Below are 27,093 nucleotides of genomic sequence, written 5' to 3'. Positions count from 1 at the left end.
GTCTTGGATCGTCGACTGAGTTTGTCAAATCCTCGTGCCTTCCTCCTTTATATATGCGATAGTGTAAACATTCGTACGTACGTACGCTCGCGGAGGAGCCGCGTGCTCGTCGGCCGGGAAGGTTTTGTCCGCGCGATCCAGCGGCGGAAACGCTGCGGAGGGGGACCGTTCATTCATGGATCCCTCGGTCAATGGGAAAGTGTCAAGTCCACGTGGACTCGGGGATGATGTCCCCTGCCTTGGGGGGAAGTCTTCACCCCGGTACTTCTTCGACAGCCCCTTCGTCCTCACCTTCCGCACCTGCTCCTGCAAGCTGCACCCGGTCACCTCCTTTCCTGGGGGGGCCTTTTTCGAACGCGGTAGGGACGGCAGTGACGGAATCACCGGATCGTCCCGTAAATTTGGATTTCTGGGAAATTTCGGAACGCGTTGTATGCATGACTCCTTGACTCCTCTCTCACTCTCTCTCTCTTCCTCCTGCTCGAAATAGTTACTTCGATCCGCGGATCGGGAGCTGGACAATGTCCGACAGGCCCCGACGATCCCTGATGACGATTCCTTCGGTTAGACGGTCATCTCACGACGAGATACGGCTTGAACCGTATAGAAGGCATCCTCGGTACATGCACACATTTTTTATAACCCTTTGCGGTCGATGCCGCCACCGCGATGCCTGGTTTAGGGACATTTTGATCTCCGTGCAGGAGCTACTCTCACCTAGGACACCTATAGATACCTACTCCTACGTTTTCCAGACCTCGCCCACTCGAGAGCTCGTCCTCGCGTAAGCCCCGGCACCTTTCCTCGAACCGCGAAAATCCTCGTCATCGCTCATTCGCGGATTGCTGGGAGGCCCTCTCATCGTGGGAGCCTGAGCTCTCTGGAAATCCGTTTCGTCGCGTGCCGACGTCGGTTCCCGGGCTGTTTGCTTTGCTGATTCACCCCGGGAAAGCCTCCGAGCCGACCTGACGTTGCTGCCGACGTGGGACCACCGACGGAGGAGGAACAGAAGCTCCGGAAATTATCGGGCGGGCCGAAAAAGTTGAGCAAAGTTTCGTCTAAGTGGGCTTAAAAGTTGGGTCGGTCCTAGGGGGATTCCCGTCCTGGTTTTTTCGGGGCTCTTCATGGTATCGGGCACCCTGGTAGCAGGTGGTCCCCTCTTCTTCCTCCTCCCAGGTCTCGGAACGCCACGCTCGACTCCTCTCCGCGAACTCCTTGACGTCAAGGGACAATTATTCTCCCGTACACGCGGCTGCTGCAAAAACGGCGGAATCGGGCGACGCGATAAAACGCGATCGGCAGTCTCGCCTCGTGAGAATTTATGGTGCAACGAGTACGCCTTCTATGGCGATCCTATAATTAAATTTAGCGGGGATTCCGAGAGAGCGCCCGTCTACCGGGGGCCTCCTACGCGCGTAATACGTCCTCCCTCGCTCCCTCGAATTTCCCGTCTCCTTTCTTCCCATCCCGATCTCCCGGCATCCGACAAACGCCATATCCTCATTCCGGAGGCAGAAATACGATTCCCCATAACGAGAGAAAAAAAAAAGAGGAAAGAAAAAAATCGACGACCCCGAAGCGCCCACCTTAACGACTCCGATGAATTTGCTCAGCCGAAGAGATTCGCTCTTGACAGAGAGAATCCTCTTTTTTATTACTCGAAACAAATAAAAATTCAATCGTTCAACGACTCCGATGAATTTGCTCAGCCGAAGAGATTCGCTCTTGACAGAGAGAATCCTCTTTTTTATTACTCGAAACAAATAAAAATTCAATCGTTCAACGACTCCGATGAATTTGCTCAGCCGAAAAGATTCGCACTTGGCAGAGAAAATCCTCTTTTTTTTATTACTTAAAAAAAAAATTCAATCCTCCAGATTCGACCCCGATGTGGATTTTCGAGCATGAAAGGAACCTTGTACGTGACGAACCGCCCCGTAAAAAAAAAGAAAACGAAGAAATTGAATAAGTGAATAAATAAATAAACTCCGAGAGTGCACCGAGAGCGTGGGAATCCTCAAGATCGAATGACCGATCGGCGGGCCCGCTTTCTCCCGCTTTCGATTTCTTGGCTCTTGTCAATGCTTAAAGGCCGGATGCTGGATCGCTTGTGCCTATTTACCGTGGTAATGATCGGGTATATGACAGGTGTAATGAGTTTAAAGTGCCCCGCGGAAACGGCCGTACGGGGGTTACGCGCAATCGGCGTTACGCTTTCCAGCTCCCTCGTAAAGATCGGCCTTATTGTCGGGGATGCCTTTGGGCCGAACTTAGAGCACTCTACAAAGTATGCCGACATTCGCCGAAGTATCAATGATCATTGCAGTAATCATTCTCGCAAAGTGCCAAATGGGAGGGCAGACTCTAGGTGGAGGTACAAAATATACAGGTTTTATTCGAGACGATTACACAGGAGCGGCGATGGCAATAAATAATATATGCAATGGTAACGTGATACAATAAATAGGTACTAACGTGTTATGTAAGTATGCGTATGTACGCGTATGCCCGATAAATATGCCGCCGCCCCGCAGGGATGCGGCTCGTCAAGCCGCAGACGGAAAATCCATGCGGTTAACACGCAGCTCTCATTTAGACGTACGGAATACTTAAAGAAACGAATACCCGCGGATGTACGTAAAGGAAGTGAAAATAGAAGAAGTACAAAGATGCATTAGATGCCTCTTTTAATCGTTCGGGTATTTTGTGCCCGACCTGCCTTAAGGCCTACTGCTACGCATGCGCGAGAGTCGTCTTTCTTTGCATAGATCGCGCGGAAAATGTACATTAAAAATGGAGCTCTAGGAGTAAAGTACCGCGGGTCGAAATTTTTCATATCGAGGCTCAATGTTTATACAAAATGGAGGGAGAAAACATGAAAATTAAGGGACATTCAGTTTCCAGTTAATTACAATTACGTATCGGTCAGGCTGTACCGGTCGAGAGCACTCGAGAAAAAGTCCTGTCAAAGGATCCAGAACTCCATTTTCAGATCTAGGATCGTGAACTGTGCCCTTAATATTATCCAAAAGGGTATTATCAATAAATTATTATCCGCTGGCGTTAATACTTTCATCCGGTAAATCCGAGGATTATTCGGGTGGACGAGCGAGAACGATCCGCCGGAAATTTAGGAATTTAATTAAGATAACCAGACCTTCGATAATAAGAATTTTCCACGGACAAGTTAATCAGACTTTCTCGTTAACGAGAACCAGGACTCTTTTAACCAGACTTGTCTATCAACATTAACCAGGATTTTTCATTCGAGGGTGCTTAAACGCAGCAAAAAAGTCGTGCCGGTCTTTCGACGCGAGATTCGATTATCGCGGCCCGACTTGCTCGAGCCTACTGTCATTCTTTATTATTTATTGTTTGTTTACTCGACAAATTATCGACTCTTCTCGCCGAGAGGAGAAACTGTAGACTCAGGAGGGCAAAAAGCCTCGGCAACGCGAGCGCGGTCCGGCGCGTCGGGATGAAAAATAATACAGTGATCGTCGCCGACCGCGCTGATAATTATTAAAAAGAAAAGAAATATATATATATGTACGTGGGTAGAGAGAGAGACAGAAAAGAATCTCGCATTATATTTATAAAACGTAGGAACTGCGTACGCGTCGCCGCGTACGCTCGCGATATCACAGCTAAAACAACTTGCAAGTTTACGCCGTCGCACGTTAAAGCTAGAATAAATAGGGCTTAGATTATCTTAAGGGGTAAAAAAAACTACGTCCGATGGTGGGGACCGGTCGAGGGGCGGATTTCGCATGCGGAATCCCGACGGAATGGCTGCGTGCCGCGGCAAGTGCAGCGCGGCCGACTGAAGTGCCGATTGAGACACACCGTCGAGGATGCGTGCGAGTAATCGCCCTTAATACTCGTTACTCGATGTGTAATACTGCTCGTAGTGGGATAGTATAGAACCGTTCTGAAATAGATCTCTTAATACTGATCTCTAGTCCGCAAAACGGGGCGCGAAAGTCCCGCGTCACTTCCAGGGGAAGGTCCTCTCGTCGCGTCGCCCTGACCCGGGCACACGTCCACCAGGTAATCCGTCGAAATATCGGGATTTCGAGAAGAACCCACCAGGTGAAGACTCATCAGCTCCGGGTCTTGGAACGATCGACTGGCAAGACCGCACTAAGATATCTCAAGGCTCGTCCTCGTACCTCATTTCCTTCAAAAACGCACTTTTAATACGTTTACGCCTTATGGCCTTAATTTCAGCCTTCTAGTACTCGAAGTGAGGTACGAGTACACGCCTTGGTGTATGACGTCGCGTGACAATGGAATAAATAGGAGGCGAGGCACTGGTGATTCGAAGGACGCTCTTCATCCGAAGCCCGACACTCGTGTCGGTGGGTGGAGGTCTCTTCAGGGTTGGCCTCGGGTCCGGGTGAGACCCGAGGATCCGCATGAGTCCCTGTTCCTGGAGGTCGGATTCGCAGGCTCGAGGGACTCGAATTTCCTCCCGGGGGTTGTCTCTTCAGGTCAGGTCCTTCCGCTGCTTGCGTTTGGCGAGCCTCCTCCTGAAGCCTCTTCTCGGTCCCTGACCCTGGGGCCCGTTTCGCTTGGGGACCTGGGTCCTCCTCGCTGCCCCGGGCTGCCGCTTCCCCTGGGGCTGGCTCTGCTCCTGGCCTTGGTTCCTGGGCCTCTTCCCCTTCGCCTCCACCCTCTTCGGGTTCTTCGGCTTGAGACTCAGGGGCTTCAGCGTGCTCGGGTCGCAGGTTCCTGGACCTGTCGCCGTGGCGTTCCTGAAGGCGCGCATCCAGTCGTTCAGGAAGACCTGGTACAGTCTCAGCACCCCCCAGTCCTGGATCAGCATCAATGTCAGGTCGCCCTCCTTTGCCCAGTTGGAGCTCTCCGTCACGATGACGGATTTGTGCGACACCGGCAACTGCAGGCCCAGGTTCAGGATGGCGGTCTCCACCTCGCACAGCATCTGAGGGAAGTGGACCAGATCGAAAGGGGTTCGTTCGTGAGATACTTGGGAAGTGACGAAAGAAATCATCTCCCTCGCGAGAAAAAAAAAAAATAATAGTAAACTTCCTTTTTCTAGAATTGGCAAATCGATTTCATTCAGTTTACCGCATTTTGTACACTATTGTGTACTTTTGCATCGTTTTAAGGAAATGCTCGAATTTAGGGCTGATGCCCTGCAGTGATTAGGAGAAACGCAGTCTGATCCTCACCCTGACGACCTCGTTGTGCATCCCGTCGATGATTCGGTTCCTCCTCCTCATTGTGAGGTCGGCGTTGATGTTGGACTTGAGCTCGAAGGCCCTCAGGTGGTGGAAGGTGATGGCGAACCTCTGGAGGGCGTCGTGCAACCTCGGCAGGGCTCTTTCGGCCTTCTTGCCCTTTTCCAGACACCACAACTCCCTGTGGTACCACTCGAGCTGCTTCTCCGGAAGCCAGCTCATCCTGTACTGCTCCTTCAGCACTTTATACACCTGCGGCGGAAAGGCGACACGTTGTTTAGACTGGTGACCCGGGAGAGGCGCATCCGAGTACCCCGAAGAGCACCCCGAAGCGCGAAATGCGGCCTCCTTCGCCCTCCACCTTTTTTAACACCGAGTCGAGTGGAAAATGTTTTCTCTTGGACTTTCTAACCAAGCTCAAAGGGGTAATAAGCGATTAACCTTTCCTGGGGATATCAAGGGAAATTATCGTTTGATAAGAATGAAAATGTCCGAGACTCGACGAACCCGAGGGTAGATCCGTTCAATTGTTACGAGGGGGTTAATCTTATCCATCGATCTTATTTCACCGTTCTAATCTCAATTAACCGCGCGATGAGTACCACCTTATGCGTCGATATAGATAGGAGTGATAAGAAGATGCCGAGGAAATCGGACGGCAGGTCCAGTCCGGCGTGGACCACAGGGTTAGTTGCCGCGTCGCGTGGTAGACAAAACAATAACTGTCATCTAGTTACTCGGGCATTGCGTGCCGGAACCGCGGGACGTTATATAAACGCGATCCCTTATCACGGACCAAGGAGCGGAGGCTGGCCGATCTTTCATCTTCCGCCTCTCGGCCGGCGGTCCTCTCGATCTCGGGTCTCACAATGGATCGGCGAGATCTCTAGACCCTCCCTCACCTTCGAGTAGATCTCGTGGACGTCCTTGAGGTCCTTCCTGAAGTGATTCTGCGCGACCCTCAGTTGCGTCCGGACCCTCTTCAGGGCGCGGTGGACGCTGTGTCTCTGCGGCAGCTTCTTAAGGGCTGCGGCCACGGGGGTTCCGCAGGGCTGGATCCACCGCTCCATGTCCGCCGCCTCCGAGGTGCGGATCCCGTAGGTCGGGGCTGCGGAAACCGCTATCAGTCCGGAACTCAGGAAGAAGACCAGGCTCGTCAGAGTGGCCGTTTGCGCCACCGAGTCTGCAATCAGAAGTCGTATACCCTCGTCAGCGATTATCCGCACCGCCGCTTAATGGGAGGTCGGACAAGAAAAGGGAAGAAAAAAAGAAAGGAAAGAAAGAAAATAAAGAAAACCCAGGATATGATACGAGCGCGCCGAGACCCGTATCGATCCCTATCGATCCTAGATAAATCATCGGAAAAATCCTGGAAATGTATTTTTCTTTTCCTCTCTCTCTTTCTCTTTTCTTTTTTGACGTTACTTTTCAAGAATCCCTTTACGCAATGCCGCGATAGGGAGGACGTGTCGCACATGCCGTTCCGACTTTCATCACTGTCATCCGGTGCGCACGCGGGACTAAGTACACGCGAGTATAGGTGCGCACACGCTTGTCATTAGGCGCGGCACCTACGCGCGGTTTTACCGGAGGCCTATCTCCGCCCTCGCAATGGGAAATGGGTTGCAAATCGGAGAATCAGAATTTATTGCGTAATTAACCGTCCTTACGACTTCCTCCTCTCGCGTTCCCCTCCCCGGCGGGGCCCTCCATTGTTGTCGGGGACCACCCTCCACCCTGACAAATCGGCCGCCGCGGGCTCGATTTTTGTCGGAAGCGTTTATTGCGAGCCGAGACCCCGGAAAAGACGCGGCCCTTCGGCGCGGAGAGATGAGCAAAATCAACCTTGGCCTTCCAGTCTCGGTGTTGGTCTTTTCACGTTTTACGAAACATCTTCGAAATGTCTATAAAGAAATTTCTTAACAACTCAAGTTTCACCGGTGTCGGGAGTTGCGGTTCAGGGAAAGGTTTCACAAACGATTGATCCCTCCGATGCCACTTTCGCATCCCCTTAAGGTACGTAGGGAATTTGTCGCCGGCTAATTTGTCGCCTAATACCCGGCAAACGTGATCGAATATCCCTCGGCTGTTTTAGCGGGGAGAGAGGGAATGTCGGGCCCCCGTCATGGCTGGGCCCCTTTATCCCGACTTAAAGGCCCCGCGGGGCCTTAAAGCGCCGCGACCGCCTGCTCGCGACGATCCTAAATCACGATTCGATTACCATCCACTTTGCTCCTCGGCGGAAACAAAAATCCCCGGGATACTTTATCGGCCCTTACCGCCTTCTCTCGTCGATTTCGCTCACCGTTTACACTTTTACCGGTTTCGTCGTTAGGTGGGTGTCCAATGCGGAGCCGAGCTCTCCGCGTTGTCTTCGCCACCTCGGCCGAGATCCTTTACGCTATCGATACTCCTCATCTCCCATTCCCCACGTTGTTATTCCCCATTTCACACATTTTGCTGTATCTCAGTCTTCCGCGGCGTTATCACGATCCCTTTTGTCGCATTTAATTTTTTTTTTAAGGGAGCTTTTTTTCTACCCCTCGGCCAAGACGAGGAAATCGATTTCTCCTTATCTCCCGCATTGTTATCATACATTTTGCTGTATACAATCTTTCGCGGCGTTATCACGATCCCTTTTGCAGGATATTAATTCTTTTGGAGAGGGAGCTTTTTCCTCTCCCGGTCGACAGAGACGAGGAAAAAGATCTCGCGGGGGAGAAAGGGGACTAGATCGATGCATCCCTCGGCACCGGGGCTCCGAAAGGGTTAAACGCGGTTTACCCGCAGTTCGCCGCGAAATGTCGCGAGCCGCAACGCAGGAGGCCGCTTTCTCGGGGTCCGCAAGGAGGGGCCGGAAAGGGAGCATTTTTTTCCGCTCGGCGGAGACGAGGAAGACGATTTCGCGGGGGGGGGGGTCCAGGGGGGTCGGGGGGAGACCACCGTGCCCGGAGGCTGCGGCGCTCTTCTGGGAAAGGTTCGGCCACCGCGAAGTCGATGATTGCACCGATTCGCTCCTTTAAACGCGACGTCCTCGATGCCGAGGGATCTCCTCGAGACGAAGGATTCCTCGACCTAAAAAGGGACGAGCAAGAGGAGAGAGGGCCTCGCTCGGAATTTGCAATTCCAAGTAAACTTTAATAAACTTAATGCCCGGCCGGGCCGTTATTTATCGTCCAGGTGTAGGTATCCGGTGTTCTCTCTTTTCCCTCCCTCTATTTTCCTTTTTCTCTACCTCCCTCCCTTTCGCCTTTTTAGCCGTTAAGTTCGGGGCCATTGTATGCGGCAAGTAGCGGCGTGGGACTTGGGGCCCGAATTTCGTCGGGCCCCGAGATGAAAGGGAGGACGCGTTATTATGTATGGGACGGGCTCGGGATGCATTTTGCAAGAGGCGCGTGACACGCGAGTAACGCGTCCTCGTCCCCCGTCGCTAGCCGAGCGAATCGTGAACTCGGTGGACCTCTTCGAGGTGGAGCCCAGAAGGTTACGTGTAGTTCGCCACGTTAATACGTCCGTCGAAGAGGCGCAGAGGCGTAGACCTTTACGCCGGGAGGTAAACGCTGGGGAACTCGCCGCATCAGGGGACGCGTCGCGGGATTTAGTCCGTCATACGAAATCCCAACCCCCGGGCGAGATGATAGGGACGACACGTTTCTTATCGTAGCGTCATTCAGGGGAAAAAAAAAAAAATTATTTTCCACTCGAAAAATGCTCTCGAACGTCTCCGATCATCCCCGGTCGGTGAGGCTCGCGTATATGTACGCGGAGTAGCGCAAACGCGCGCGTATGCAATTGGCGCGCGACGCAGCCGAGCTCTCGCGACAGGGTGGCGGGATGAGATGGGCGAAGGGTCGAGTGTTTGAAAATTCCGAGAGTTTCTCCGGGATTTCGGGCCTCCGCCACTGGCCCTGACGGATGCGCCAGACAGATTGGCGGTCTTGCGCGGATTTGCATCCCGGTAGGCGGTTATTATCCCCGAAGTATGCGACGACGGCCCGAGGGCACCGTCGACGCGGCCCTTTTGAAGTCGCCCCACGTATGCGGACGACGTCCCGCGGAAATCGGGGATGGTCATTTCCTATTTTCCGAGGATCCGCGACGACCCCCAATTCCCCTTTCCGGGCCCGAGCTGCGGGGTATGACGTCACGGATGCGCCAGACAGATTATCGGGCGCGCGCGGATTTGCATTTTGTCTGGTCGGTCTAGTGCATCCTCCTGCAAGAGGGGGGCGAGAAAGGGGGACGAGCTGGAAGGAGACCACGGGGCCCCACCCATAAACCGCACGGTCGAGGGTCTTAAGTTACCAGGATCGGCGAGGATCTCCCAGGATCTCCCAGGATCTCCCAGGATCTCCCAGGATCTCCCAGGATCTCCCGTAACGCGTTAAACCGTCCCTCCACCCTCGCTACCATCACCTCGTCTCCGAATCGAGTCTTCAAACGCTCCTCTTCTCCCTTGCACTTTTCTGCATCTCCCCCTTGCACCTCAGAATCCGCGTGCCCGAAGTTAATCCCAACGAGACGATTCCGACATAAGAGAGGAGAAGTGTCCAAGCTCGTGAAACGAGGAATGGCATAAATTAAAATCCGCTATCATTATAAATCAATAGCCATTTACATTCGTCATCGCGTATCACCGTCGGCGGGATTCCGCGATGCGTTCCTCTCCCAATCACTGACCCTCGAAAGTGAAAGGGACAAACGACGTGAAACCGGTGAAAATCATTACCGAAACAGCGTCGACCGCGTAGGATATCTCGTAGCCGAGAATACAATCGATCGTTAATCATTGATAACGTTCCCTTTCCACGTTCTGCCTAATCAATCGGATCGCCACATTGGGAGGGACCGCGGAAGCGTATAATTCGTTATCAGTCGTTATGTCTCTCTCTCTTTCCTATTTGGCGTGAACATTCGCTCGTACTTAGCGGTATGCACCTATGCACGTATATACCTAGGCACCTATGCACCTATGCACCGATGCACCGACGCATCCGCGAGCCACGTGGGGGGGATCGCGCGGTCTCGCGGCGCACCGACACACGCGCACCTCCGGTATTACGACGATATGGATCACTGATGTCATACTGACGTCACCCATGGTTTATATCCAGAGGTGACAGCTTACCGTTGGCACGAGTGCAACCGCGATCGGGCCCGACGGCTCTAGCCCCCGCCCCTGCCGAGGAATGCATCCCGATCGGCCGGTACGCGTTCAATGTCATCGGCTGTTACGATATCTATTGTAGGCCGCCGATATTCCCCGCGATATACGTAGACGCCATCGGAGACGCCGACGCCGACGCCGTCCCCGCGGCGGGCCCTCCTGCGTGGCCATGCGCGAGACCGGCATGCCACCCGGGGATCCCGAGGGTGCACCGGTCACTTTGCATCGCCGGGACGTGAGGACCCGGATCGATTACTTCCCCTGTCCGCGATACTCCAATAATTTCCCGAGAATTTATGAGAATTTATGAGAATTTATGAGAATTTTTGGAACACTCCGCTACGTTCGGCAGGTGACATTTCTTCAGAGGGGGTTTGCTTCAAAGTACTTTTCGGACGTTCTTTTGAATATCGCGATATATATGTATATATATTCTATTATTCGAGAGGTTTCAATTAAGAGAACTGAAATATAGGTATACATTTTGAGAGGTAGCGTGTTAATTGTTTTTAATTATGATTCACAGAGGGGGGTCGATTTAGACGATTTCTTGGAGATTATTTTCTTCTTCGCGAGGGATTTCTTTTTCTTCCTTATTCGCAATCGGTCGAGTTGCGGAATGAAGGGGCGAGCTCGCAAGTCGAGGAGGACGAGGTTCTCCTCTCTCGAGAAGGAGGGGAGAGGGCAAAAAGGAGGAGGATCCCGTAATCGTTGCATCGAGTCCCGGTGGTATATCGGCGCACGCGAGAAGAACCGCCGATGTATCGGAATGATTCAAGGACCGGCGTCGGAGGGGGGCGAGAAAACGATCGACTTTATAAATAACTAGCAACTCTGTAAGAGATCGTACTCGTCCGACTTCCGATCGGCCATTGGGCGACCGGCCGTCGTGGAAACGCCCGCTCCCGGCGGCACAATGGACGCAAACTGGTCGTTCGAGTCGGATCGTTCCCCAGGGCGAGTCGCTATTTGTCGCGAGGCTTTCGATTTCGAGATGCGGCGTTTACGAGCGTGGGACTTAAGGCCCCGTCGACGCCGGGGCCCGATCGAACGATCGGCCTCGATCGACGCGCGCGCCCATCGGCCCGCTCGACGGCACGTGCACCCAAGTGCACCGCGCGGATGCACCGTGCAGAGCAGCATGCAACGTACCTTATCTGAAACTTTACCACGTGATTATGAAGGCTGCTTAGGCGCGCAGACAATCCTTCGAACGGCAGTGACGATTTTTCCGAAACCAGAGGATGCACCTGAGTGCATCTCGAGTCGATGCACCGAGGTATTTCGCAGGGCGGATTCATATCCGCAGAGGTGCGTGGGAATTCGGGATTCGTTGTTCGAGGATGAGGAGGCCTGGACCCCGGTGCCCCCCTCCGTCGTAAAACCAGGGGGGGGAGGAACGGTCGGAGTGCAAACTGCAGGGTCGCGCGGGCGCAATGCCTCGTTGCAGTGCAGTCACGACGGTCCCGCGAAGCGCAGGGCCACGTGCAGCGCGACGAGGCGGGAAAGGCGAGGAGGAAGAGAGAGGTGACGAGGCCGGACGAGGGGAGAGCGAGTGAGAGGGAACGCGCCGCTCTGAACGGTGGGGCTCTCGTGTGCGTGCCCTTTGGGCGTCGCTTCGCAATTTCCGCGGGGCCCGTCCCCGCCGATAACAGGGCCCGCTTCGCAATAAAGACGGCAAAGTTGTCATCGGTGCCGTCGAGGGTCGATTTGCAATTACCGAGAGGATGGCTCGCGAGTGGAGATGATTCACGAGCGGCGACACTAGGGCCCCTTTTTCTTGGGGGGGAGGGGGGGCCTCGCAAAGGGAATTTCTCCTCCTGTCATCGGGACGGAATTTCTCCGTTTCCTGAATGGGAAGTAAAATCCCGGTGGAAATTCGGGGCCCCTTTCGATCGATTCTCGAAAGGTCGACCTAGGGCCCCGATTTTGCGGAAGGGATATCGGCGGGAATTGAATATCTCTGTAACGAAATTCGGGGTTCTTTTTTTTCCTTCTTATTTTCGTACTTCTTGTACGTATTCGACGGAAGCAGGGATCGGGAAAAAATGGGCCCGGGCCCCGCGCGGGGGCCCGCTAAATGTCCCGGTGGGTGTTCGCGCGTCGCGCCGATCGTTGAACCGGCAGGCTCTCGACAATCGCAGTGAATCAAAGTTGTCGGTGGTCAGGCACGAACCCGACCACTCCACCCACGAAGCGCGAGAGAGGAAGAGAGGCCGAGGGAGAAGGAGAGCCGCTCGACTTACGATCGGATGGAAAGGGGCCTCTTTCTCTTACTGCGGGCCCCCGGGCACCCGCCGATTCGGGCCCCTCCGTTCCCCCCGACGATGATAAATCGTCCCGCACCGACGTACGATTTAACGGCCGTTTACGCGTGCCTTAATTTCTCAGGCTCCACTTATTCCCCGTCGCAAGGCCCCGTCCTATCTGGCCAATTGGGCCTTACGTGACTTCCTTCAAATTTCTTCCTCTCTCGTACAAGTTCCAAGACGATTCACCTTTGGGACCCTTAGCTCTGAATTTTGCCCGGTTTATCGGAGTCTCCTCATCGGGGGACTATTAAGGCCCATCTAGGTGATAAGGCCCCCTGTGGGGAAAGTGGTCACGGGAGGTGCGACACCCGCGGCAGGTGTAGAACGGCGGTGGTCGCGACTCGCCGGGGACTCGGCTCTGAAACTACTCGACGAGACGGGATTATGCTAATAATTCCTATACCCGTATTGCAGTTATTGCGATTTTAACGCACGCCGAGTCTGGAGCCGTGGTCGCCGTATATCGCGAGATGTGTCATGCGAGAATCTGATCCGAGTATTGAAAGTATAGGTCAAGATTTCTGACACCAATGCATCCGATTATGAGCGAGTCTCATCGTCAGGCCCCGATCGTCTCCTAGGATAGCGATGAGCGAAATCGGTCTTGCTCTTTGCATTGCACTCGTCGCAAGGCCAAGATCATCGTCATTGCCCTCCTTGATTTTGGAGCTACGTGTTTCTTTTTTATTTATTTATTTTTTGTTGGCCTCGGTCCTGCACTTTTTACGTCCTGGAAATCCCGACCAACCCCGCATCGCGAGGACAATGCATCACGAGATATCTGGGAGGAACAATTATCCCGAGGTGGAGGTGGATAGACAAATCGATGGGCGTGGTGTGGCGCACCCATAACAACGAGAGAGCACATAACGCAACGAGAGAGGTCTCGGTGACTTAGGGGCGCTAGTCCACCCACGCGGAGTCCTGGACATCCCGAGAGGACTCCGAAGGACCCCCCTCGCCAATCCCCGTCCCTCGGCGACATTAATCCCGGAATAATCGACTCCAAAGTGAAACATCTCCCAAGACCCTTAGTATAATTTCCACGTCACAAAATAAACCCGATTAAAAATTGACTAGTCCCCCTTTCGCACATTTCAAGTGAGCGAATGATATTAAAAGTGAAATTGGAAGTATTAGAAAAAAAAACTGTCCATTTTGCGACGGAAAAATTGAAAGAAAATTCCTTATCGCGTTCTCTCTCTCTCGCAACATGCTAAATAGGGCACAAGGGGGTGTATCAGCGTGGGGATTATCTTGCAGTTTATTTCTGGGATCGCGGGGGCGAGGGGGGGTCCTAGGTCCCCCGGACTCGTTTCGCTCCTATCTCGCATCGTTTCGGAGATGCACCGGCCGCGAGAGTGCATCTCGCGCACGGGTCTCATGAATGAACGCATCGCTCATTGTCGGAGCCGGAGGGAGAAGGAGAGGGCCTCGCCGTATAGAGAACGGCAATCAGCGCGAGGATCGATGGCGTCAGGTGGTGAACCATTGCGCAGAGGGACTTGTCTTCTCGTCCCGTGTCCTCGTCGAACCCCTTTCAGTGTCCCCAGGACCTCCGAGCGCGATGCACAAAGGGGTGTCCCCTTGAGCAGCATGTACCTCTCCGTGCGATACCCCCTCCGCGAGTGAATAATGAAAAAAAAAAGAAAAAAATCATGCCAACCAAATGAGACGTTCCTTATAAATTGACATATTCCAAGATCGTTTTTACAAAACTCCTAGTAGGTTAGAATAAAAAATTCCTGACGTCGTTGAACGCCTCTCGGCGCAATTTCTCTTTTGAAAGGAATGAAAAAAAAAAATAAATAAAAAAAATGAAAGAAAACTTTGAATTCCATTTAAATTTTCGTACAAATTGGTGCATAAAAATGGTTGGCGAGATGAGGTAAAAATTTGACAGTATTTCCCGGAGGATCGGAGACAAGGAACGGGAAACGCTCGTCTCGGTCCCTCGGAAAGGCCCCGAGAAAACGGGCCTTTGACTTCGAGAGGCCATAATTACGGCTATGCTAGGTGGCGGGACGTAACGCGTATGGGGCCTCATAAAGCTCCCCTTTCCTCCCGCGTTTTCTGGCACGGGGCGTGTAATTTAAACATTGCCTCACTTTTCTGCCGCGCCACCCGCGCGGTGGGACCGCCGAGTCTGGTCGGGCCCGAAATCTGGGCCCGATGTCCGGGACGGTCCCGGCCGCGAAAATAACTCGTGCGCCGACCCTTTTCCCATCCTTATTCTTTTTATCCCGTCTCTCCTCCGGCCGCGTCCGTTAATCATATCAGGGTGTTCCTTACGACTGGGAGGTGGGACGAGAGAAAGAGAGAGAATGGGCGACCTTTATGGTGATATTCGAATGCATGCGAAAATCGTTCCTTCTCCTCCTTTGCCTCTTTTCTCTCTCCTCCTTTTTACCTTTTTATTCCTCCTTCCCCGGCGCGTGGTGTTCAATATTTTCCAATTATGGCCACGTTTGCAGGTAGCCGTGACGCCGGGATAATTCGGCCGGCCGCAATAAATATGAATATTATCGGGCCCGGAGTCGAGAGGAAGAGCGAGCACGCTCCTCTCGGGTATGCCGATACTTAATGCCCTCGTAAAATCCGAGCAATTAGCCACCGGCCCCGTGGATAACGAAACCCCAGGGACTTCTTGCACCGAGTGGAAGAAATGCCGGCCGATTCAATTTCGCCGTATGTGTCCGTAATTATGAAAGTGATCCGAGGAAAAAGTGTAAAAAAATAAGAAAGGACCAGAAACCCGTACCCCACATTTTCTTAGGCACGCGTTTCAATAAGGATAACGTGAAGTTAGTATATTCAAGGAGAAGGAACAACTTTTTATCAGTTACATCCTTACGGGACGTGACAATTTTCCTGTCGTCGAGAAAACCAGAGATGGAGTTACGATCGCGATGCTCGCCTCGTAGTGGGTTTTTAATCCTCTCGGTGGGGATGTTCATTTGTTCATTTCTTTTTTTTAACCCCCTTTTTCTAATCCGCGGCGCGTTTAAGGGCGCGGCCTGGTTTACGGGGTGCGATAACGAAATCGGTACGGGGACGCGTGGGTACCTTGAGAGCGAGGGTCGGAATAGGTGCGCGACGTGATGGACGATTATGGGGTCGGCAATAATTAAAGTAGGTTTTGACGATCCGAGAGGGGACCGGGGCCCTCTCGGGCCCGGCGACAGGTTGGGCCCTACGGGCCGCACCTCGAGCGTCGCGATCGGTCCCGGAGTGCCGGGGCCCGCTCTCTTCGGGGCTGCCATAATATTTTCATTTCACGGTGAAGAGGGCCCGCCTGTCCCGCGCCGTCTGGTGAACCCTGGTGAACCCGAAACCACAAGCAGGAGAGGGTCTCTCCTGGCCCCTGTCCTCTCCTTTCGTCGCGATGTCCCGGAGATCTCTCTCTACCTCCATTTTCTCCGGTTCTTCAGGGTCGAGCCCTAGCGGCGATCTCCATCCTCGTCTAGGGAAACTCTAGAGAGATTCTCTCAGGGTAAGGGAGCGCGAGAGGACGGTACTCGTCGTCGTGGATTCCCGAAGATCCCCACCCTGAGTTTCATGCATCCCTTCGGGGTCGAGCCCTAGGAACGCCCGCCCTACATTCATCCAGGGAATCCCAACGATGGTTATTCTTCATCTGGTCCCCTCGAAAATTCCCCACCCTCGACTTTTATAGTTCTCTTCGCCCCTAGATTCGTCCGGGGTAGCCGTAGGGGAGGTTACCACCGGGCATCCCGCTTCTGCGCCGCTTGGCTCCTCCCTCGGGACTGCCCCAGCATCCCGGGGGGTGGTTCGCCCCATATCCCACCGCAGGATTCGACCTGGCCCAGAATTAGTCCTGGCCCCTCCTCGACACCCCCGACCGTCCTGCGACCTGCTCGAGGACATCTCTCCCCTGTACCCGAGGAGAGGCGCAGGGGAGACCCTCTCGACGGGTTCGGTTGTTTGATAAACTGGTTAAGCCCCGTCTCCGGATCTGTTTGCCTTCGCTTTGTAACTTTACTAGTGTTGTGACTCTCTCGCCCCGCGGAAAAAAAGGGTCCTCGATGGTTCCAGAACAAACGGATCTTGTGTGCCCTGGGCCAACAGCGGCCGGTCCAGCGGAGGCTGCGCTCCCTCTCTCTCTTTCTCATTTTTTTTTTCCCTCCTCCGCCCTCCTCTCACTCGGGACCCTGATTTTTGCCGAACGCGGATCGCTTATCGATGGACCAGAGGTTCCTGAACTCCGACTTCCTCGATTTACTCGTTTTTGTTTTCAATTGATTTCCCACCCCTTCGGATTTTACTCTTATACATGGGGTGCCTAAACTCCGAATTTCTTAATTTTCTTAATTTTTTTTTCGTGTTTTTATTTTTTAACTTTCACTTATATTCTCCCTTTTACCTGGGGTTACCTATGGGGCGCAAGTCGAGTCGATCGGTATCGACTTGCAGGACACGAAAGAACAAACCGTGGGGACGGAAGCCTTAGGAAAGTTTGAGGCGACACTCGAGAAAGACCTACAGGGGGGCGATTCGATTGATCGCACTTATCGGCGATCGGCCGGAATCGATATCCCCGATCGGCCGCGAACACGCGGAGTCCTGGCCGCTAGTCGGGATCGAGTCGATGAATCGACTTGTCGATTTCTAAGGGGAAGGGCCTGGGAAAATAAACAGCCGGAAAAGTGACTAAACCGGCGACGAAATTGAAATATTATCATCCGCGGAGCGGCGTCGCGACGTCTACTTAACTTCCAAGAGCGAAGCCAAATAAACACCCGGGAAGGAGGCCCCAGCCCTGAGTCAGTTATCGCTTAGTCACTCGTTTACCGAATTCATCGTAAAAAGAACGCGTTGGATAGACGGCGTCGCGACGTCGACCCCCACCCCCCCGAAATGGAGGAAATGCAGATTTTCCGCGGAAAACTTCCCGACAAGCCAGTCGAGATTAACCGGGAAATTTATGTAAAATTGAACGACCCTTGTTTACCGAATTCGTAAAAAAGGATGCCAACACCCGAAATGACTGATTAAAAAATGAAAATTTCCAATGAATGAGCCGCGATGAATCGAATGATAAGTATGAAGGTAATGAAAAAATAGGCACCGACGTGTAGATTGTTGGCGTACTCGAAATGCACTCGATAAGCAGTGATAAGACTCTGACGACTCGATCTCCCCTTTATTCCTGAATTTTGGGACCGGTGGAAGAAATTCTGGGGTATAAAAGTCAGATGAACTGTTATCACGGGGTGCCGAGGAACCTCGTAATCAGTCGATTAGGGCGCGATTCGGAGGGCAGGAAACCTCGAGGGGGAGAAAAAAGTTCGATTTCGCAAGTCGATGTTTTTGCACTTCCGATGTCGCGCGATAACGCGGACGCGGAAAAGCTGATATTGTCGGCCCGTGATAGAGGTTTATCGAGGTCGATAAAGTATCCGCGGCGTCTCGCGATATATCCGAGCGCTTTGGCGGCGTTTTTTTAGCGAGAGAGAGAGAGATAAGAGAAATGAAAAAATAAGTCAATGGGGATTCGTCAGATTTATTATTGATTCCGTATCATTCGTGTCCACTTTTCCTTTTCATTTTAAATTCGCCCAATCGGCGGCACTTTCAATCAATTGCGTCTCGTTTCTGCGATCGATATCGAGAGTTATCGCTAGACTGGAGGGATTCGGAATGCAGTGATAAGGTGAATTAATGTAATGCCGGGGACATGGCACGGAAGGATTGCAAAAATTATTAAAAAAAAATAAAAATGGTTAGGACAGATGAGTCCTTATCGTCCGGGGATCTCGCAAGGTCTCATCCCGAGGGACGAGTAAAATCTTAAGGACCATCCACGCAAATCGATACATATCCAGGTATGGCGAGCGAGATAAAGTTAAGATTAACCCATTGACTTACATCGTCCCGTTTGCGGGTCTCGAGGTTAAACCACCGATCGCCCGACCTCCCCGGTTCCACCCACCTCGGTTAACGAGTTAATCTCCGGTTAGAGCGAGTCCTGAATTTCGATTAACCCGATCAGCGAATAATCCAATCAACGAACATGGATGAGACCATGAGAATGGAAAATGATCCAGATTCGTTAAGATTCCCGGTGCACCGAGGAAAATCAACGTTAAACGTTGCCAAAAGAAAATCCCAAAAATTCCAGCTAAATTCTAAAGCTAGTACGGGAGCGGCGAAAAAAAAAAGTTCATCGACGGAAAGCACGACTGACCAAAGAAATCCTCATTGAACTAATAGAACAAAGATCCGTCTGAGAATCGAGTGAAACGTATGAGAGGAATTAATTGCACGACTTGAAAGTGCATTTCCTTGGTCCGGTGGATGTCTTTTTGATCTCAGGGCACCAGCGGTGGTTTAGCGACAGGGGTGACGATTAACGCATTTTCTCAGGGTGGGACCGATCGAGTGGAGGGGTCGCAAGTCAATGGGCCAATATCGATAGAATCCAGCAATGTACACACACCGCCTTAGTGTGGCTCGGGCGAGGGCTCCTGCCACCAGCAGCTCGAAGATCATCTCTCGCCGTTCCTCGCGCAGGAGAGTCCTCCAGGGGTCCTCAGGGTGGTCCGGACCGGTCTCATCCACTCGCGCACTTTAGCCTCGCCTGGGTCCCTCTTCGGGGTGGAACTCTCAGGGGGTCGGGGCCGACTCGGTCCTGCCTGGACGCGGGTCCTGGAAGCGGACGTCCAGCATCGGGCCCCCTCAGGATGGGACCGACGGATCGGCCATGGCCGGGTTGGCTGGTGCGGCCGCACGCAGCCGACGCGTAGGTGACATTCGAGGCGAGGTGCCCGGTGGTGGTTCCCTCGGGAGGAGGAGCGGCCACGGTGACCATTCGGCTTGCCGATCTCGTGGTGACTGAGAGGGTCCCGAGTCTCGACTCCCAGTTACTCGCTCGGCCCGCTCTCGGCCGGTCTCGCTCGCTCCTGCGGAGTCCGCCTCTCTCCTTCCCGCCCGGTCGGCCCCACCAGCGCGTCCACCCTCACGTGTGGGGATACGGACAGGGCCCCGCGCCCCGGGGCCCCCGGGCCCGGCCCCGGCCCCGGACCACGCGATTTCATTACACCTATCGCTCCGACAACCCAGTCCCGCTCTCCAGACGCCGCTTTTCCCGACTGCCCTCGATGGGCGTCGCGTCGCTTTTCCGAAATCCTCGGAAAATCGACGCGATTTCACTTTGGGACTTGACCTCGGAGTTCTCGCCCTGGAAGGTATTCGAGAGGATCCGGAGGGTCGGGTGGTTGGATGGATGATTCGATGATAGGACCTTTGATGATACTCCGTCTCTTGTTTCGCGATCCCCAGCTACTCCACCCCAAACCACGCGGCTTCGTTCCGCATTTCATTCCGCATTCTCGCATCGAGTCGTCAGACATTAATTTCCCTACCTTGTCATCCGGACTCGTCGCTTCTTTTCTCTCCGCTTCTTCCCCTGGTCTACTTCACGCGGAAAAATCGGACGCGCTTAAGGGACCCTCGGATTCGATCATTCGATTGATAACTCGATAACGGACGAACCTCATCGCCTGGAGGATGTGGAGTGTCGGGTTTGCGAGAAACCTCTCCGCAGCGGACTGAGTCGCAGACGTTGGACGATGATCCGAGGTGGCGACGCGACGCGTTATCAGGCCCCGATGATAACGCCGCGGCTGGTCGTCGTGACGTCACCGGTGACGACGTCGACGGGCCGCGACGACGGATCGACGGATAACGGGCTTTCTTGAAAATGGACGCCGATCTCGGGGAATCCTTATCGGCCTTATCGCCGACGTCGCCCTTCCGCGAGTAGGGCCCCAATTTCCGCGAATTAACGATCGGGCCCCGTGTCAACGCAGGGGCCCGTTCGCTCCTCGTTGACCGGGGGAATTATTCGAATATTATGCCCCGCTAATTAGACGGCTCGTCGATGGCCCGCTCGCGAAACGGACGGCTCTAAAATTTAATTTGACGACGGCGCTTAACGGGCCCTTGGGCCCGGGCCCCGCCGCGGAAGGATCGAGTCGGGCCCCGCCAATTACACTGTCACACCGTTAATTGCCTCCGCAGCCCCTTAACTCATTTTGCCCCCTCGAGCTGCCGCGGGTCCCCAAACGTTGTAATTTGGGCCCTATACCCCCAGAATCGGGGCCCGATGCGGGGAAACCTTCCTCGATGCGGATCTCGCTTCCCATTTAAAGCTCCACGGAGGTGACTGCAACTGGTGACTCTGAAATTCGCATTCGGGACCCTGGTGCACTTTTGATGCGTTATCGCAGGTGATTCCCAATATCGGGGCCTTATCCCTGAAAATGGCGCTCCCTGCGAATCCGATTTTCCGATTGAAATTCCGCGGAGGCGACTGCGACAGGTGACTCCCGAAGGTCCGGATCCTTATCTCGAGTGCACTATCGGTGCTTTATCAGAGGTGCATCGCCGGTCATGGGAGTTCCCCGGTCGCGGATCGCGCGCCGTTGCGCAACCGCGCGCGTTTTTTTTTTTTCCTTCCTCTTCTTCTCTCCTTCGTCCTCTTCTCTTTCGCACTCGGAAATTTTCTGTCGGCCTAGGTTTCCCGGCGAGTCATCATCGCGCTGGAAAATTCTCGTCACACTCGGCTAACCCTTGAAATCGATCTTTCGACACCCGGCGATCGCCGCAGTCCGGCTCTAGGTTTAACCCGGTCGCGGGAGGTTTTTGCCGCCGGCCTCCTCGGGAACGGAAATAATGTAATGCACAGTTACGCGACTCACCGCGGGTCCCTGACTCGGTTGCTTTTTTACCCCGAGGGCCGCCCATCTTTGCCGCGCGCGGAGGAGAACCTGGATCTGCGTTTCTCCCGCGGAAGGAAAAAAAGAAAGAACATCCTCGAGAAAAATCGTCCGCGTCACTCCATGAAATGCATTTAAGTACTCGACCGTGCACCAAATTTCATATCATCCAAAATGTACTTGACCTAGGGTAACCGACCATTTTCGCTAATGACCTAGGGAAACGTGGATCCCTGTTTCTCTCTTATAGGAAATATTTTGGAAAAAATTAAGAAGACAAAAAAATGAAATCCTCCCCCGCCCCCCAAGCAATGCAATTATCCACCCAACTGTGCGATCGATTCCGCATTCTTCGCGTGATAAGAGGTACACTGGGATATCAACAATATCCGATAGTTTCCCAGTTCGAGCGCGATCGAGAGTGTCTGCGAGGCACTCTCACCTTTCTCAGGGTGATAAGACCTACGTGACGGTGGGCTGATACACAAGTGGACGCATAAGCGCGATGAGAAATGGGCGCCTCGGTTATGATTCATAACGTGATAAGGATCGCGCCGCGATGACCCGAACGCGAGCGTTTTCGCTGGATCGCCGAGGAGCTCGAAATGTCAGAAAAAATCGGGGCTGGATTTTTCGGCCCGGCTGATAAGGATCCGCAATCGAGATCCAGAACAGCCGACTAAATGTCAAACCGACTGGGATTGTCAAGAGTCACGAGGAATTGCGACACGGAGCCATTGGGAAACGAGGAGCGCGAACGCCCGAAGGGTGGCTGATTGGAACGCTAAAATTAATATCAGCTGATTACGGCGATATGAAATCTACGTCCATAGGATCAATCATCTGTAAGACTTATCTCCAAATTGCGGGTATCCAATCCTTTGAAAATCCACCCCCTGAGGAAGAAAGTCCCAAGGAAGGTCCCGACAAGCTTCGTCTTTAAACATTTCATTGTAAGGTGTTTCCGGAATTTTTTATAGAAAAAGAAAAAATATTAAAATTTCATGGGTGCCATTGGAGCTTTCTTCGTCACGTGGTGAAAGTGGAGAAGCATCGGAAAATGGAGTTAAGCGTGAAAATCGGGGGAAGTGTGTCTCTCTCACCTATGCGCATCCTCCGTTCCTGGGAGTCGAAATTCTCGTCTTTGAGGGCGGTATCGATGTATCGATATCGCGTTCGATCGCTCCCCCGCTCCTCCCGATTCGAGGACGCTCTCGCCCTATCGGATTAATGAATGACTAGACTAGAGTGGAACTATGAATGAACTCGGCATGGCACATGAGTACTATATAACCGTGCACCTTGTGGGCGTACTGCGGACTCGCAGCCAATCGTAACTTCGCTCCGCGGCGTCTTAACCGCAAGGCAGTCCGCGAGCCGCGCACCGTCAGTCTTTCCCGGAACTTACCGCCGTTTTAACGGGCCCGGGAAGTCGATCCTTCCGGCCTCTAGATCCTCTAGATCCTCTCGATCCTTGCCGATTGGACGACGCTCGATGTTCGCCGGTCCTCGCCGCAGCGCGGAGGAAAAAAAAGACACATTCCGCCCCGCGGAATCGCATTTCGACCATTCCCCGATCGTCTTACCGGGGAACCATTTCAGGCGATTATTGGATGTATGCTATTAAGATATATAAAAATCGAGATATTATTAATATTCTTTTTTTTTTCCGGCCTTTCATTCCGACGTGTCGAATTTTTAGAGCGATTTGTGCGAATCTTATCGAGATATACGTTTATTTATTTATCGGGCACGAGATGAATTGTTGTCTCATGTTTATTGTTAGGACTGGGATATTTTCGGCAGTATTAATCACCCCGAAAAGATCGATCGCCGTGCGTAAATTCCACCGGACGAGATCGTCGATAGGTAATCTCCACTTCCGAACTTCCGCGCGGTGATCGATCGGATATCGAGAGTCGATGAATCGACCGCAGACGTCGGCGCATGCGCGGAGGCGAAGAAACGGGTTCCCCGAGAGGGAGAGAGAGAGAAAAGGCGACGTAAATCCGCGACTAATCCGCGACCCGATTTGCACGTTTGTCGGAGGACTAGGGCCCAAAGTCGGGGCCCGTCGACCACCCGATCGATCGGTCTGAAAATATTTTGCCGGAATTTGCATAATTTATACAGATGAGAGTTTCGAGGGGCCACGGGCGAAATTCCTTCGAGAGTATAATGTGGAGCAGGAAAGAAGAAGAAAAACGGAGTGACTCGAAGCGGTGGAGGGGGTCGGGCCCGGGAAATGGGCCCATATTCTTTCTCCACCCCCGACGTGTCCCGACTTTCGGATTCGGCGTAAGAAAAGCGTGCGAACCCGACTCGAGGAATCTCGTCGGTCGGCTTCAAACGAGAGAAAGAGAGAGGCTTATCTGATGGCGTCGGGCCCACGGCCGAACGGCGCGATGTCTCGTCGTCAAAGCTCTATCCCGAGGGAATCTCTGCGGTCGGGCCCCCCGGGGAGCGAGTGCCCATTGTGCCCCTCGGAAGGGCTCGTTCTCGGAAAACTATCGAGCCGCAATAACTTATTAATATTTCGGGCCGAAAACCGGGGCCCGAGGACTTCCGCGGGCCCGCGAGGGCGCGTTTCCCACGGGAGCCGCGGACCCCTTTGCGGAGGTGTCGGAGTCCCGGGGGGCCCCTTCCGAGAAGGTCCGGCGCTAATCCGGGCTCCCGAAGAAGGCCCACTCGCCTCTTTCGGAGTTCGGACGCCGAGAAGAGGCCCAAAAGAGAGACGCGTCCTCTGACTCAGCCGGTCTCTCACCTGACGGGGCCCAACGACGCCCGCAATTGGGACACCTTCGGCGGGAATTATCGAATATGGGCAATCCGTCAGTTTTTCTCGGGGCCTTATGGATAGACCCAGATTGGTAGGGCTCTGCCGCGGATGGGTAGGACCCAAATGGCCGAGGATGTCGAAACGGAGAGGGCCCAAGAAGGGGCACGTCCTCTGGCTTGTCGGGCCCCACCTGGTCTGGGCCCGACGACGCCGGTAAGTGGGGCACCTTCGGCGCGAATTATCGGACATGTCGAGGCATCGGCTGCGTCGAGGCTGTCGTCAATTTGCCTTGAGGCCCCGCGGATAGGGCCCGGTTAAGACGTCGTCGCGAGACCGGGAGCCGCGGGTTGACAGGAGCTGGATCATTAGCGGGGCCCGCGGTGTGTTTCCGAGGGCCGGGCGACGTTTGCCGTCCGCAATTACCGTGATTGCTCCCGGGCCCGATGTACACGCACCCCGACTAATTTGCGAACCCGGGCCCCGCACGAGATATCCGGCCCCGGGCTTACGTAAGGGGCCCCGGAGGAGGGCCCGCTCTCCTATACGCCCTGGAATGTACGCAGCTTCGCCGAACAAATTTTATATACCGAAAGAGTTACTCTTTACCGCTTCTCCTTTCGCGGTTCACCTTCCAGCGGGTGCCATTTATTCCGCGCGGGGCCTATGACGCGGTTTCTTCGGCCATTTTTTAACGTCTAATCCGAGGGGGAACTCGATCTTGGGACCCATGATGTAACGACAGATTCGGCAGGAATGCGCCGAGGAATTATCGATCGAGATAGTCATTCGCTTCGCCGAATCGATATATTGTGTCATCGATTGGACATCGTCCGCGATTCTCGATGACAATTTCGAAGGGCCTTACGTCAGCGCGTAGACACGCCGCCGAATTTCCGCGCCGCTCTTCCGCCCCGGGTCGATCGCGCCAAATGCCCACGCGGTTAAAAAAAAAAAAGTATCATAATTTTATAACATTCTCTCAAATAAAATGTGTAACATATATCTGAAATATATATTAATTTTTACTCGCCCTTTCGTGGGAGTCCGCGAGCTCTGCGGATTAATTGTCCCTGGAGAGGAGCTCGGCATCTGGGGGAAAGAAATCCCGCGCGTACCCGGGGGCATGCGACGCGTTCCGCGGCGATTCCGCGGCGGTACCGGGAAACGGCTAACTACTTATTGTCACCTTTAACGAGGCCCCGGCAAAAAGGCCAACTATTTGCAGGTGGGAATGCCGCTGGGTTATGAAAGTATCAATTACGGGTCCACGTCCAGTTCCCCTAACGAGGGTAACGGAGCGACTTACGAGGCCTGCGAAGAGAAGTCCCTCTTCCTCGGGCCCAGCCCCCCTAGGGCCCCCTAGGGCCCCGCAAACTCGGACTCCTCTCCGGACTCGCGGTAACTTTTCACCAGAGCCGCACCGTTCAAAAAAATTCCCTGAACTTTATAAAATAACAATTTAATAACGCGCGTATTATGACTTTATAATAATTTTAGAAGAGACCTTTACAGGAATTATAACACAGCGTTGTAAAGTTTGTAAATTTATTTACAAGTTTGCAAAGAAATGAGTACCAATTCACCTCAGAGACATCAAATTGTACAGTTTTGTTACAACCTTATGTACTAAATGTGTATGAATTTTATGAATTTTTTTAACACTCCGCGACTCGCGGAGAAATCGCGCGGCTCGGCCGCATTGGGCCCCATTGCTCGCCACGTGGGTATGGCTTGTCGTGAACTCCCAACCTAGGACCCCATAGAAGGCATGTTCGACGTGTCCAGTGACGTCACTCGTGTCCCATTGTTCATTGCCAGACTGGAGGTGAGAGAGAGAAGGAGCTCCTTCGAGCCGCAGACTTGTACGCTCTCTCTCCCTCTTTCCCTCTCTCTCTGCGGAGGAGTAGGGTAGGTTGGGCCGCGTTGCGTTACGCGTTTACTTAATCGCCGTTTACTTAATCGCCGTTTACTTTGGGCCCCCTCTCCCGGCCCTTCCGTCGATGACGTCGAGCGGAATTCCTGGGACGCGGAAATCTCGGAAATCCGGAAATCCACCGCTTCGTGGGGGGTCCCCCGTCGACTGCACTTGCACCGAGCTGCAACGAACTGCATCGTCATTTTTTAGAGGCTCGTTCTTCTCTCGAGATGCTGGGGAGAGATATCCCAGACGTCGGCTCGATTCTCTTAAATATGCGCAAATGATTCCCCTGGTTGGAATTTTTCTTTATTTGCATTTTCTAATTATTTAGTTATTTTTTTCCTTTTTTCGTGAATTAGATACTGGGTTTTGGGGAGTGGGTCCGTTGCAGTTTCTTGGGACCTTCCGGGACCATCCAGGACCATGGAGACCATGACCATGGTGGAGATGATGTCACGGTGGCCGCGCGGACGCTTTCTCTTCCGCGAGATGCGGAGAGAACGCCGCCGTTCCGCAAGGCGGTTTCCACGTGACGGAGTATCCGCGACGGTGACGTCAGCCCCATAATTCCAACGTTTGGCATAGAAAAGCGGGCAAGACGTGTCTCTAGCCCACGGGTTTCGCAATACGCGATCCGGAATTGCGATAGACGGAGCGATCCCGCTTGGCGGGTATTGCGGAAACGCTGCGGCCCTGCCGAATAGTCGTGGGTTCGTCGACTTATCGATAGCGATGGGCAAATTCGGTCTTGGCCTTGTGTTGGTTTTGATTATGCAGAAAATGCAGAAAATGCAGAAAATGCAGAAAATGCAGAAAATGCAGAAAATGCAGAAAATGCAGAAATGCAGAAAATGCAAGATCTAGATTCTGCTTATCGCCATTAATCTCTTCGTTGGCTTTTCTACCAGGGAATTAATCGCCGGAACCGCGACGTTCGGAAAAACCGGGATTCGCGGCCGCACCCGGAGGTCC

General features: G+C 53.3%; 1 protein-coding gene across 2 annotated transcripts; it reads right to left on the bottom strand.

Moving 5' to 3' along the window:
* Positions 1 to 2,424: 2,424 nt before the first annotated feature.
* Positions 2,425 to 22,557, bottom strand: LOC105700263. 2 transcript variants are annotated; one of them, XM_012425940.2, is made up of 4 exons: positions 22,528 to 22,557; positions 6,107 to 6,387; positions 5,196 to 5,456; positions 2,425 to 4,945 (listed from the first exon to the last, which is right to left on the bottom strand). In XM_012425940.2, exons 1-4 carry the CDS (start codon positions 22,535 to 22,537, stop codon positions 4,490 to 4,492), a joined length of 1,008 nt encoding a protein of 335 aa, XP_012281363.1. In that variant the 5' UTR covers positions 22,538 to 22,557; the 3' UTR covers positions 2,425 to 4,489. The 2 variants fall into 2 exon arrangements, with proteins under 2 accessions (XP_012281363.1, XP_012281364.1); XM_012425941.2 differs by lacking the exon at positions 22,528 to 22,557 and adding an exon at positions 19,144 to 19,502.
* Between the last annotated feature and the right edge of the window lie 4,536 nt (positions 22,558 to 27,093).

This window comes from Orussus abietinus, unplaced genomic scaffold (assembly GCF_000612105.2).
Source record: "Orussus abietinus isolate OABI.00-Male unplaced genomic scaffold, Oabi_2.0 scaffold18, whole genome shotgun sequence".
NCBI lineage: Eukaryota > Metazoa > Arthropoda > Insecta > Hymenoptera > Orussidae > Orussus > Orussus abietinus.
Note: the sequence above shows the minus strand (reverse complement) of the source record. Positions and strands in the feature narration are given on the sequence as shown.